The sequence below is a fragment of the Chamaea fasciata genome, unplaced genomic scaffold (assembly GCF_029207755.1).
Source record: "Chamaea fasciata isolate MVZ Bird 193981 ecotype frontalis unplaced genomic scaffold, bChaFas1.0.hap1 SCAF_3, whole genome shotgun sequence".
NCBI lineage: Eukaryota > Metazoa > Chordata > Aves > Passeriformes > Sylviidae > Chamaea > Chamaea fasciata.
In genome coordinates this window covers 85,132,849-85,145,102 of record NW_027094088.1, presented here as the reverse complement: position 1 = coordinate 85,145,102, position 12,254 = coordinate 85,132,849, and the positions used below count along the sequence as shown (strand labels likewise).

General features: G+C 35.7%; 1 protein-coding gene across 2 annotated transcripts in view; it reads left to right on the top strand.

Annotated features, from left to right (window-relative positions):
• Positions 1-12,254, top strand: part of COL19A1 (collagen type XIX alpha 1 chain) — a 178,359-nt gene that overhangs the window by 122,471 nt on the left and 43,634 nt on the right. For both annotated transcript variants that reach the window (XM_066179717.1, XM_066179718.1), the window contains exons 17-19: positions 6,621-6,674; positions 11,117-11,179; positions 11,954-11,998. In XM_066179717.1, the coding sequence (XP_066035814.1) occupies positions 6,621-6,674; positions 11,117-11,179; positions 11,954-11,998 (162 nt within the window). The remainder of the gene's footprint in view (positions 1-6,620; positions 6,675-11,116; positions 11,180-11,953; positions 11,999-12,254) is intronic.

Below are 12,254 nucleotides of genomic sequence, written 5' to 3'. Positions count from 1 at the left end.
ACTTTTTCCCCCTGCATACAGTTATATTGAAGCTTTGCTTCTTTGAGTCTTTTGCACAGTCCTAATGCTGAGATGGTATTGCAGATTGCAGGAGGCCAAACAGAGGAAGGGAGTGATGCAGAATCTTTCTTAATACAAGTGCCAAATATAACCTTTAAAGGACGAAAAAGCAAACCATAGCAGAGGTCAATGTTAGACCTAATCTACTTAGCTTTTTGTGAGCTAGTGAAAAGCTGTCTCTGTGTTACAGATTTCTGCCATCCTAGATTTGCTGGCAGGTCAGGCTTGTGAAGATGTATGATCCTTGACAGATATACCAGAAATCTTGAGTGGAAGCTAAATTGCTCTTCTATTACTGAGACATATCTCAGATTTTCTTACAGCAAGTGGAAAGCTCAAGTTTTTCAGCATGGCAACATCATTACAAGGAACTCTGTATTGGGTACTGTAGCCTAGTACTACATACAGAAAAGCATTCCTTAAACAGCCAGGGCTTAAATGTTGGTTTAAAGTATTTGTTTCTGGTATAACTCTCTTGATGCACTCCTCACTTTGGATACAGCTATACCACCATCTTGTGTTCCTCTTCCAAGCCTGAGAACATAACCTGCAGAAAAGGCATACTCTAAAAGCAGTAATGCCTTCTAACATGCATTGGCAGGATCCCCACGTTTCAAGTGCCACAGCTTGTATGCACCAAAAAAAACTCCAACAGGATCCGTCATTCCCCCTCTCTTTTTCAAGGCTCAAACTATATTCAGTTTTGCTGTGTTTCCAGTTAGCCTTCGCTCCTAATAGTAAGCAGCTTCTTCATGCAAGTGGATGCATTGTTAGTCCTTGCTTTGGCTTTTCCAAAGTGCAACAGAACGGTCACACCTGCAGGGTGATTGCTGTCAAAAGTTTGGCATACACAGAGTATAAAGTGGTTGACAGATTGACTGAATATGAAAAAATTAGACTCTCCAGTATAAAAAAGTTTGGGCTTTGGCTGATGTTTCAAAAAAAAAAAAAAAAAAAAAAAAGGAATTTTTTTTTTTTAGAAAAAGGAGATTCAGTCATTAATTGTTAGGGTAGCTACAGCGTGCAGTGTGTGTGTTTGAAATTAATAAATTTACCTAAGTTATTTATCAGTTTATGTCATGATGTTGAGTATTTCATAGATATCTAATAGATATTAGAACAGTCAAGAGCTCAGTACAGACAAAAAAGAAAAAAAATGAAAACACAAAAACTGTGAGAAGGAGATACGATACTCAGAGTATTTATTATAAAGAACTGTCCTAATAACAATGTGTACATATAGGGGAAAAGACTGGGGTAAAATTAAAGAAAACTGGAAAGTTACAAAAACTGCAAGTAGCATGAATGCTGTGCTTTCATGTGACAGGAATGTAAAAGCACCTGCTAACAGTCAAAAATCTACTTGTCACTTGGCAGCATTTAGGACTTTTCTAACCTTCTATCAATATCTCCTCCTTTTTCTTTTTTTTTCCTAACCTAATTTCTGGGAAATTTTTTTCAGTAAAATTAGTGCTTGGAGTGAGTTTCTAGTCCCTTAACATCATCTGCATAGCTTGGTTTAAAAACCTATATCACTGTCAGAAACATAGATTGATTGGCATCTGATAATGAAACTACTAAGTTAAAGTGGGATTTTCTATGAAATTTCTTCCAGATATCCTTTCTTTTGTGTCATTTTTTTCCTTTTTTTTTTTCCCTCTTTGGAACAAATCCTGTGCTCACAAAAGGGAAGGAGTCTATGAGGATTTTTACTGATCAGCTGTAAAAAAATATTTTTATAAACCCATGGAATATATTCCTCAATTGAGTAGTTTTTTAAAGTCTATTAAATATTCTTGACTTTTAAGGTGTTCTTTGATTCCCTTCTGGTTCAGAATTCGTGGTATGCATCCTTGCTGTCTGATGTTTTTGAGTACTGTTCTGTTATTTCAGTACAGGAGAGCCGAGATGTGTGCTCACACCCATCTCAATCCGGCAGGTAGCAATTTGTGCTGAACCCAAGAATCCAAGTAGAGCAGCAGCTCCCTCTAGTGCTTTTTGGCCCTTTCTCCACTTGTAAAGCACCTGAATAGCGGTGAAAAGCTTCCGTTAAATACACTATTCACTTTGCTCTCACAAGCATTCTGAAAATTGTGATTGTAAAATCAATACCTCTGTACCTTTCAAATGTATTTTATATATTTGCCTACTTCCATTTTCTTCTAAAGTCTCCTGAAAGAGAGACTGTCACATGCTTCTATCCTGCTCAGCATGGTTCTTCACTGAAATTGAAATACTGATTTTATGAAACAAAAAGAATTACTATGATAATAGGATTCTATGAGGTTGTAAGAACAGCATTTTGATCACACTGCAGAACTGAGCTGATTGCTGTTTTCTGCCGTAGCTGCTAACTAGAAGTCTATAGGATTCAGCAACACAGACAGGGTCCCCAGCAGACCACAGCTTATTTTGCATTATGCATTGACTTTCTAGATACCACACCCTTTCATTTTAAAAGCAAGTCAAAGAATCACAAAATTAATAGGATTGGGAGGGATCTGTGTGGGTCATCTGATACAACCTTCCTGCTCAAGCAGGGTCATCTGAAAGCACAGGATCGTGACCTAGATGATTCTTGAATCATCTTCCAGCATTGTTCTTCCAGCAAGAAAGACTCTACCACCTCTCTGTGCAGTCTGTTTCACCATGCTGTCACATGCACTGTAATGTATGAAAGATATCTGACCTTGGTATCCTCAGCCTAAGGATGTACGGGCCCAATTCTGCAGTCTTCACTTAGGCAAAATCCTTCTCTGGTCTTGGGTTGTAGAATTACTATCTGCCTCATTTCTGTAGTGTTCTGTTAAGAGGAGATAATTTATTTTTCTGTTTGTAATGCCTGATATCTGTCACTGTTGAGGCTGAGGGTTTATGTATTATTTATTTATTTATTTTTACCTTTAAATGAATCAGCATGTATATTTATTAACATAGATGGGCTAGAGAACAGAAAAAGGGAGTTTTACTCCTTTCTCTATTGCGAGTTAACTTTATCTTTTCAGTCCTAATTTTCTCTGTCTCTACTGTTATGACTGGAGGAATTCCATTTCTCAATAGCTCCCTTTTTAGGGATTTAACTTGTTTTTAAAATCAAGAGTGCTAAGCTACAGTTGTGCTACAGACTTGCACCAGTAACAAAAAATTCAGAAAAATTCTTTGAGATGAGTCTGGCTTTTGCCCAGTTCTTCTTTGGCAGAAGTGAAATGTTATCAGCACTGGTTTGTCAAGGTAAGAAGCATGAGGACTGCCTGCTCTGGCCAAACACAGTCTTTTCCAACCTACCTGTGGCAGAGGTGGGAATCAAACTTAGGGTGTGCTAAATCACAGGCTAGTAAACTGTAATCACAATTATTCATTCTCTTAAACTGACACATCCAAAGCTAAGCTATTCTTTTCAACCAATAGATGTAATTCATTCATTTCACAATTTCTATAGCTTTTGAAGCTCATAATTCAGTTTATCATTTACCTTTGCAAAAAGCTGAACTAAGTATTTTTTATCTCCTCAAGTATTTTTGCTTGGAAGATGAGTTTTGTGTTACTCCCTAAAGTTTTAAATTAAAATAGGGTTTCATTTTTGTCTGCCTTGCATGTGATGCAGCAGAGGAATTCTCTTGAACTTCTTTTAATTACATACACTTTTGGTGTTGTGATTCAATACATATGTCAGTGCCCCCAAACTAGTTATCTTAAGTAGCCAGCAGTTCACCTTGAAAATTTCATTTCCTCTGCCTCAGGAAATACTGTCATTCCTCTACCAATATTTTGGAAGTGAATGAATGTTATCGCTTAATTACAATAAAGAAAAAAATCAAAGCAATGATAAGTGAAAATTGTCAGTAGCATTTCTGGTTTTCTTGGACTTTCAGCTACTTCTTAGAAGAATATTGGAAATGCTTACATTATAGTGTGGGAAGGGTTGGCAAAGGTTGGCCATCTTGCTTGCTTCTATGCATTAAGGTTTTTTTATCCATATCAAAATGAAATTTATTTCTTGTGTCCTATTGTGGCAGACATCAAGTTTTCATCATTCTTTCCATTTTCTCTTTCAAATAGTTTTACAATATTGCACATCTGCCCTGATGAGTTTCATGATGTTTTGCATTAAAATAAACAGAAAAACAGTGTCTTATTTTAATGGGCAGGCCCCAAAGTGAAATACAGGGATTAACTGACTGCACTGAGTCACTCACAGGCTGTGTTCTCTGAAATAGCCTATTTTTGAGATGCAACCAGTGCAATTTACTTCTTACCTGATTTATGCGTGGACTGTGAGATTGGGTAGACTTTTTTCAACAGTCTCTTCTTTACAGAAATGCAGATAAACTATAAAAGTTAAGGGAGGAAAATACATTGTAAACCCCAGTAATTTTAAAGTTTGGCGCTATTTCCCTTTAAGCACCTGTGTTTCTATTCCTGCCTTGTCTGTAGAAATAACATCTGAAACCTGTTTGCAATTTTGGAAAACAATCAGGACACATTTTCGGTTCTTTTCTTATTCATACAACTCTACTCTCTGTGTGCTTCGCTTCTCTCAATTACACAACTTGATAATAGAAAAAAAAGGAAACCCTGCTCAAGTGTGGCTCAAAGTGGCAGATGTGCAAAATTCTTCTTCAAACGCTAGAAACTGCTGGTACAATAATTCTTCAACTGCTTTTAATTTAATTGATCCTCCACTTTTAAACCAATGCTGCTGGGTGTTTTTTTTTTCATCTGTAGAGACTTCAGAATAGATGGTGCAACTATACTGGTGTAGTGAAACTGTGGAAGAAAGAGACTATGGTTTAGGAAAAAAGTTGAATAAAAATATTTTCTGTTGTTGAACACTTGTTTTATTAGTTTTTATCATGGAAAAAATGATGGAAATATAAAATAATTAAATTTATGTCATTTTTTGGAAAACAGAAACACTAAACTGGTAACACAAAGTCTGGGGCATAGTCAAGAATTCAACCCAAATGCCTAAAGTTCTCCTTGACTGTCTTAATCATGAGACATTCTGGTGATTTTTAAGGATATGTTTGGTTTTCAAAACTGTGCCAATGTATTTTTCATCCTGTAAAAAATTATTTATTTATGTACAAATAATATCTGAGAGTTTGAGGATGAGGGCAGACACAGCATTAAGTTCTTCCTGGGTTGTGTGGCTGCAGCAGTTTCAGTCATGGAAAAAGAGTAAAAGAAACATGGCACATGATGTCGAATGCAGAGGGAGAATAGGTTCTTATTTTTGACTCCTTGCAGTATTTCAGAATTTTTCAGGTATCCAGGGTTCAACGATTCAACATGGCAGGTTTACAATGTTGAAATTGAGATGTCCAGGCAGTGTCATCAAACTTAAGGCCCAGTTCTGGGTTGCCGGCTTTATTATGGATGTCAAATCAAAAATTCTGCCATTAACTTCAGAAATCAGAGTGGAGTGAGATCTTAGTGAAAACATCATTAGTATATCCATCTTACTTTAAACATAAATTTAAAGTGACAATTCACTTCGAAATAACATGAATGTACTTTTGTCTCTTCCGAAGCAGGAAAGAAGGAGGGAGTGAAACACCTGAGATGTTTCATGTGGCTTCCAAATTTTCCTAGTATCCGCACTAAGACAAAAGCTGCAGAGGGTAAATTGTAATTTTTAAAAGCCTCAGAGGAGGAGAGTTGCTTTTGTGCCCTGTATGTGCTACATTCGGGTCAATCAGCCTGAGTGACTTACTTGAATATATTGTAATCTTATTAATGAAATCAAACATGTCTTGCAGCCATCATGAGTGGTTGTTGTTCATATTGCATTATGTGAAAGCTTCAGCTCAAAAGAGAGTAGCTACAATAGTTTGTGAATTTAGCTGAGTCTTAGTTCATAAGTTCTTGACTGTAGTTTCTGTGTTCTACTCCATCTACCAAAATTAAAAATCTCATTGAGGGCATGCTTTTTGGCAGAATATGCCTAAAAATGGAGGCATTTCATGTCCAAAAATGTTTTTTCCCAAACACATATTTCAGTGTTTCTGTCCTAAATGTTCATTTGATTTGTTTTTAGTGTTGAATTTTTTTGATGAAGCATGTGTGTTTAAGTAAAAACTTGCAATGCTAATAAAACTAGAAAGTTGATATTCTGGAGAAGCCTGGCTTTCCTCAATTTCACTTACTGTACTCCCAGGTTGAAAACCTATCTTTTTTCTCACACTGGGAGCTGCCTCTGCAACGAAACTTGTGCTTTGAGTTAGTGGAAAGAGTTTTGAAATGCTGCAGAAGAAGAATGTTGTTCATACCAGAAGGGACTTGTATTAAAATTGATATGGATTTTATTTCTGCTTTCTCTGACTGACTAATTCACTTGAAAATATGTTGCTGGTTTTCAAAATTCAGAGATTAAAAAACTGGCTTTCTTCTTCCTCTGTGCTAGAAAAAGGAAATAATGAAGTTACAGAAGATAATTTACTGTACTCTCAAATAAAAATCAAAAATCTTTTACATCCCCACTGCTCTTTAAATACAGATATGCAAACATAAAATTAGTTAAATTAAAATGACCTTCTGATGCATATTTTTCCATATAGGGTCCTTCTGGACTCAAAGGAATTCTGGATTCATTGAACAAGCATTATAATGAGGTATGGAGATTTGATTTGGTGTCTGTGTGGGTTTATGACTGTCGTATCTAAGGTAGAAATGACCACGGTTTTGATACCTGTGAACCACATTCCAAATTAATTCAAAACATAATTTCTTTCCTGCTCCCCTTCTGCATCCCTTTACAAGTTTCAGTCCATACTCTAGTCACATACCTGCCATGTCCTCTATCTTGCTCCATGTGTCTTGCCTCCCCTCCATCTTCTACTTACTTGCTTTAGACTGGTAAAACTCAAAAAGAAGATGTGTGGACCACCTAGTGTTAGTGTGAAGCACCAGCTCCCCATTTCTAAACCTAATTGCTTCAAACTGTACTTGACATTTCTTTCTTGACTAACTCTGTCATGATTCTAAGAGTAAAATAGAAAGACAAGGAGGCATAATTTTGAAAAGATCTGCCAGCAGTCCATGAGAATTGTCCCTATGTTCGTATTATGGACTAATAAAAATATTGTGTCAATTATAAAACCACCTGCAGCTAAAAGAACTTAAAAGAAAAAAATGTTTAAATTGCATAGCACTGTGTCCATCTTGACAGTGCTTTTACATTCTTACTGCAGGTATTTCAAGTCATTTAAGATGTAGTAGTGTCTATCATTTTATGAGAATAGAGAAGTTTGCTTAATTGATTTGGGAGCATGTAACCTCTCTGATGAGAAAACTATTTCATTCAAAGATTCATGATGCACTCTTACAGCCTTATTTCCCCAGTACAGTGGTTAATGTGTGTATCACAACTTGAGTCATGCAGGTCAAGCCTGAAGGGAATTAATTTCTTTTAATATTAGAATGCATTAACTATAAAGAGCACGTGTATTCAGGGTGTTTTTCCTATATAACATTCCCAGATGGGTGCAAAAATCTTTCCTTGAGCAGGGACTCTGGAGTTAAATTCATGTTAAACATACATTTCCAGCTGCTTTTATCACTGAAGTTATTTCTCTGATATTAATTCTGATATTTAATCCATTCCAAATCAGTATATAACCTTAGAAGCATGAATTAGGAATTAAGCATACAACATTTTTATTCCCAGAGACTTAATTTCTGTATTTGGTCTCCTGTTCCATATATATATATGTTGAAGTTTTATATATTTTGATTTTCACATTTGGTTTCTTTACCAGTTTATTTTTCCTGCCAAAGAGCTTTCATTGATACCAGCACTTTTTCCTCTATTGATGCTATATTTATTTTAACTCATTCCCCACCTCAGCCTTATTAATCTCTTTTATCCTGATAGTCCCTTTAAGGTTAATACTGCAAGAGGAAATACAAACAGTGATGACCAGGAAACGACACACACCTGTCTTCAAAAATCATGTTTCTTATCATTATAAGGCTCTAAGTATTCTTAAGGTAGCTTGTATTTCCTAATTAACAATATTCTGGAAAAAATATAGACCAGCTGGTATGTGTCTATAAATTAATTATCTTTTAAATCCTGGATATCTTACCAACTTTCTTCTTCCTTTAGCTGTCTAGTTTGAAAATTTTAATGACTCTGTCATGAGCAATTAACTGTTTAACCAGGAAATGCTGCTTGATTCCAGATGAAAGAGAAGCTGGCTTTCTGATTCCAATAGAAGGTTCTAAATGTGCAAACTTTAACTAAATACTCAGACCCTCCTAGAGTCAGCTTGAGTCTACAACAACAAATATATTAATTCCTATACATTTTATGATGGGAATGGGTTATTCTGATCAAGGACAAGACCAAAAGGTTCTTCAAAGAAAAGAACAGCTTCTCTGCTTTGCCATTGATTCACTTAGGCAGATGTATGTACCAGTAACTTGCCTTTTTTCTGTGTCATACTAGTTACCTAGCATGACAGAAGCTGATTTTTTCCACAGCTGCTTGGAGATATCAAGCAGTCTTTCACATTCCAGTATTGAATATGCAGTGTGCCTCAGTTATTTGTATTGGTAAAATGATATTTGAGTGATGCTGTGAGGTTTTTTGAGGTTCCTTACAGCACAGGGAATGGTGGTGTCATTTTCCATCATTTTATCCATGTTCTTAAGGATGCCACAAAGTCTTCTTTCAGTTTGGTGTTTAAAGTGTTTAGGTATTATCTACATTTTAGTTGTTATAGGTATTTTACAAGCAGAAAAATAATAGGATATTAGTAGGGCTTCCTTGTGTTGCTATTTCTAGGAGCCATGAAAAACGGATAACAAGAAATGTGGTGGCTCTTAAGACGTATCATAATTAACCATGGTTTTTTTCCTCTTTCTCTAATTTCTCTGTTTCTTATCAGATTATTTGCAATTTTTCTGATTGCTGTATGGTATTTTCTGATTGATGTAATAAGTATTGGTAATTGCACAATGTATTTAAATAATTTATTGCAACCAGGATTTTTCTGGGTCAGCATCAATCACTTTATCAGAGTGATTTTTAAGGAGGCTGGAGTGCAAGCCTTTAAAAGCATCATTTACTTGATCCATATACACAGTGAAAGAGCACTATAAATACAGTTGCTGATTGCAGCAGCAAATTGTGCTGAACAGCAGACCATGATCAGCAGTTTTTCTTTAATGTAGGTGAGAGGAGCCTGCCGAGTTAAGTAGTGGCATTGATCCTTAATAGGGTGGGAGACAGTGCTGGAGCATTGCTTCCTTCATTCGTCCTGTGTGCCTGTTTTTACATGTCACTATTTGTATATTCCTTCTTGTTATGTCTTTTGCTTTTTCAGCGTAAATCAGATGCTTTGCATGTGTTCGATAAATGCAGTTTGTTCTCTTCTTTTTGCCAAGAAACTGGTTCTGCCATGTTCTGTATGTTATATTCCTTCTGAGATGAATCAATGATGCCTCATGGTTTGCATTTATATACTCTCAGGCTTCTGTTATCCTTTCCTTGGGCTTTCAAGGCCTCTGATTGTCATCCTTCTTACTTACCAGGTTTCCATATGAAGATATAAGGTCATTTACCGAACTTGCTTCTAAATGTCTTTGGACAGGGCATATAGATCAGTTTAATCAAAAATGTTCTCCAACACATAAAAATAAAAAATTAAGCCAACACACAAAGAAATTGAAGCTACAACACAATCTAGTCAGGAAATGCTTCAGAATCATTATAATTTGCAGCAATTTTAGATTGTTATGGGATAATTTGTTATTAACTTTCTAAATTTTTTTTTGTTTTTTGCTTTGGCATATTTTACTTTCATTTGGTCATAAAGAGCAAATTACCTGTAAAAATGCAAAGGACATAAAGGTACTTATTTGGTCTAATAGTCTTTTCCCTTTTTAAAATTTTTTTGCTCCATAGATGCAAAAAAAAAAGAAAAAAAAAAGAGCATAACTTCGTATAAATCATAATTTGTAGTGTACTCATGGTAACTGATACCTGGATTCTCAGTCCTGTGGTAGTCAAGTACTTCACATCAGTACTCAGGTATCTGGGTATCTGCCTCTTGCTCTGAAGCTGATTTGGATAATTAGTGTGCTAACAGTGTTACAAACCCTAAACACCAAGGACAATCCATCAGGAAATTAGCATTTCTAAAATAATATTTTTTAAAAAAGCTTATATTCAGTTACCATCTTCTGAAACTATTAACAGGGTGTAAATGGCACATGTATTCATTGTGATGTTTTCCCATTTTAGAGCCATAGAAACTGGAGCATGGCAGGGGGGGTTGGCTTATTCTGAGTTCCTGCTCACCCCAGGCAGGAGTTCTAGGATTGGGATTCCCTGGATCTTGACTGGAGCTCATTTTTCGGGGTTATTGGAGTTTTGTTTCTTTTTCCATTGTCATTGCAAAAAAATGTTCCTCTTAGGAAGTCTGACTTTGTGAAAAGTTTTGCTTTGTGTTTTATTGTGTCTTTACCTTGTACAGAAGAGTAAATAAATGCAGTGCAATAACAGCTGAGCAAGCATACAACCTGAGCCTCTAGTCCTTAAGTCTGTCTTCTTTGAGAAGCAATGTGAGGAGCCTGTTCCCTCTGCTTTGTCTTAACTTCTGTAGTAGACTTAAATTAGTTCTACTTTTTTTTCATTTCATGGTGCTAAAAAGTAAAAGGCTTGTGGTTCTTTTTTGTAGAAGTTGGGTTTTTTGTTCTTTTCTAACATTCTTGAGAAATGTATTGTAACAATGAGCATAAGAATATGTTCTTTGTGTTGAACTAAAAAAAATCATAGATTTGAATATCAAGACTTAGCATAGACATTTCCCTTTTATGCTTTTGTTCATTTTCTGCTAGTGGAGTGTGAGTGCATGATAAAGGATGTGTTCTGCAATACACTACCTAGTTCTATTGTATTGGCATTTATTATTATTCCCTGTCTAGTAGTAAATTTGGACTTCTGAATTTACAACTGGTAAATTACATTAAACTGTTACAGTAAATAAATTGTTACTGGAAGTAAATAGAGATGTTTTCTGATCTTTCTGGTGATGTTTCTTTCCAGAGTGATACAAGACTACTAGGAGTACTTGGGACCCCTGGACTTAAAGGCCAGAAGGGAGACACTGTAAGCATTTGGAATGAATTCAGAGAAGTTACAAAGTGCCTACCCAGCCTGTCCCTGCCACCCTTAACACAGTGCATTTTATTTGATTTATCCCAATGGGCTTTGAAGGAATAGATTTTTGAGATGACTGGCACTTTGATCTGTGTAGTCCAATATCCCACTCATCATGCTATCCTGCAGTGGCAGCATGTGATCCTCTCTCCTCTAGTATAAATAGAAAGGGGAAATGCTGAAAGAATTATGTATGGTTTCTATAATGCCATCTGAGAAGTCAAATGAACTGCCCTGCCAGTTATGTGGGAAAGACTCTGAAAAAGATGAAATTCAGAAAATATTTTCAATAGTAAATAATGAATATTTAAAGCAGTTTCTCTGCTTTAAAAGAGGCTTTCAATACCAAAAATACTCATAGACAGCCTCTAAAAATTACATGAAAGTCAAATTCTGAATCCACACCATGTGGCACTACATTGTTATAGTTATCTGTCCTATGTAAACAGCTCAATTTAACAATTGCATGCCATTCAAACTTGAAGGAGAAGAGACAAGTGCTCTGGATATGTGACAGAATTGACAACATTTTATTGAGAAACCTGCAGATCTGCTATAGAAAACAGTTATTTAAATTCATTTGCACATGTTTAAGCTTGATTTCCATTGTAACAATAATTTAGATTTTGTGGCCCACACAGAACAAAGTACAGTTAAAGAAGAGGGGGTTATTTACATTTGCCAGAATATAAAGATTTTAAATATAATTAATTTTGTTAAAAGGGTCCAAAAGGAGAATTGGGAATGACTGGTGCAAAAGGAGAAAAGGTGAGTTAATTCCTTTCGTCTGTGCTCGTGTGTTCACCAGAAGTTGATGCAATGTACTGATTATAAATGAAATCTTGTGCAATATATAGGAGATCAAGAAAAAATATTTGGGCATGGGAAAAGTTGTCAGTCTCTAAATGTCCTTAGTATTTTATTCAAGCCCCTCCTTGGGAAGGTATTTACATATCCAAGTAAATTTCCTGTTCTACCAGCTCACAAAGTCCTTAGCTTTAAAAACATTCAGACTTTACTTACT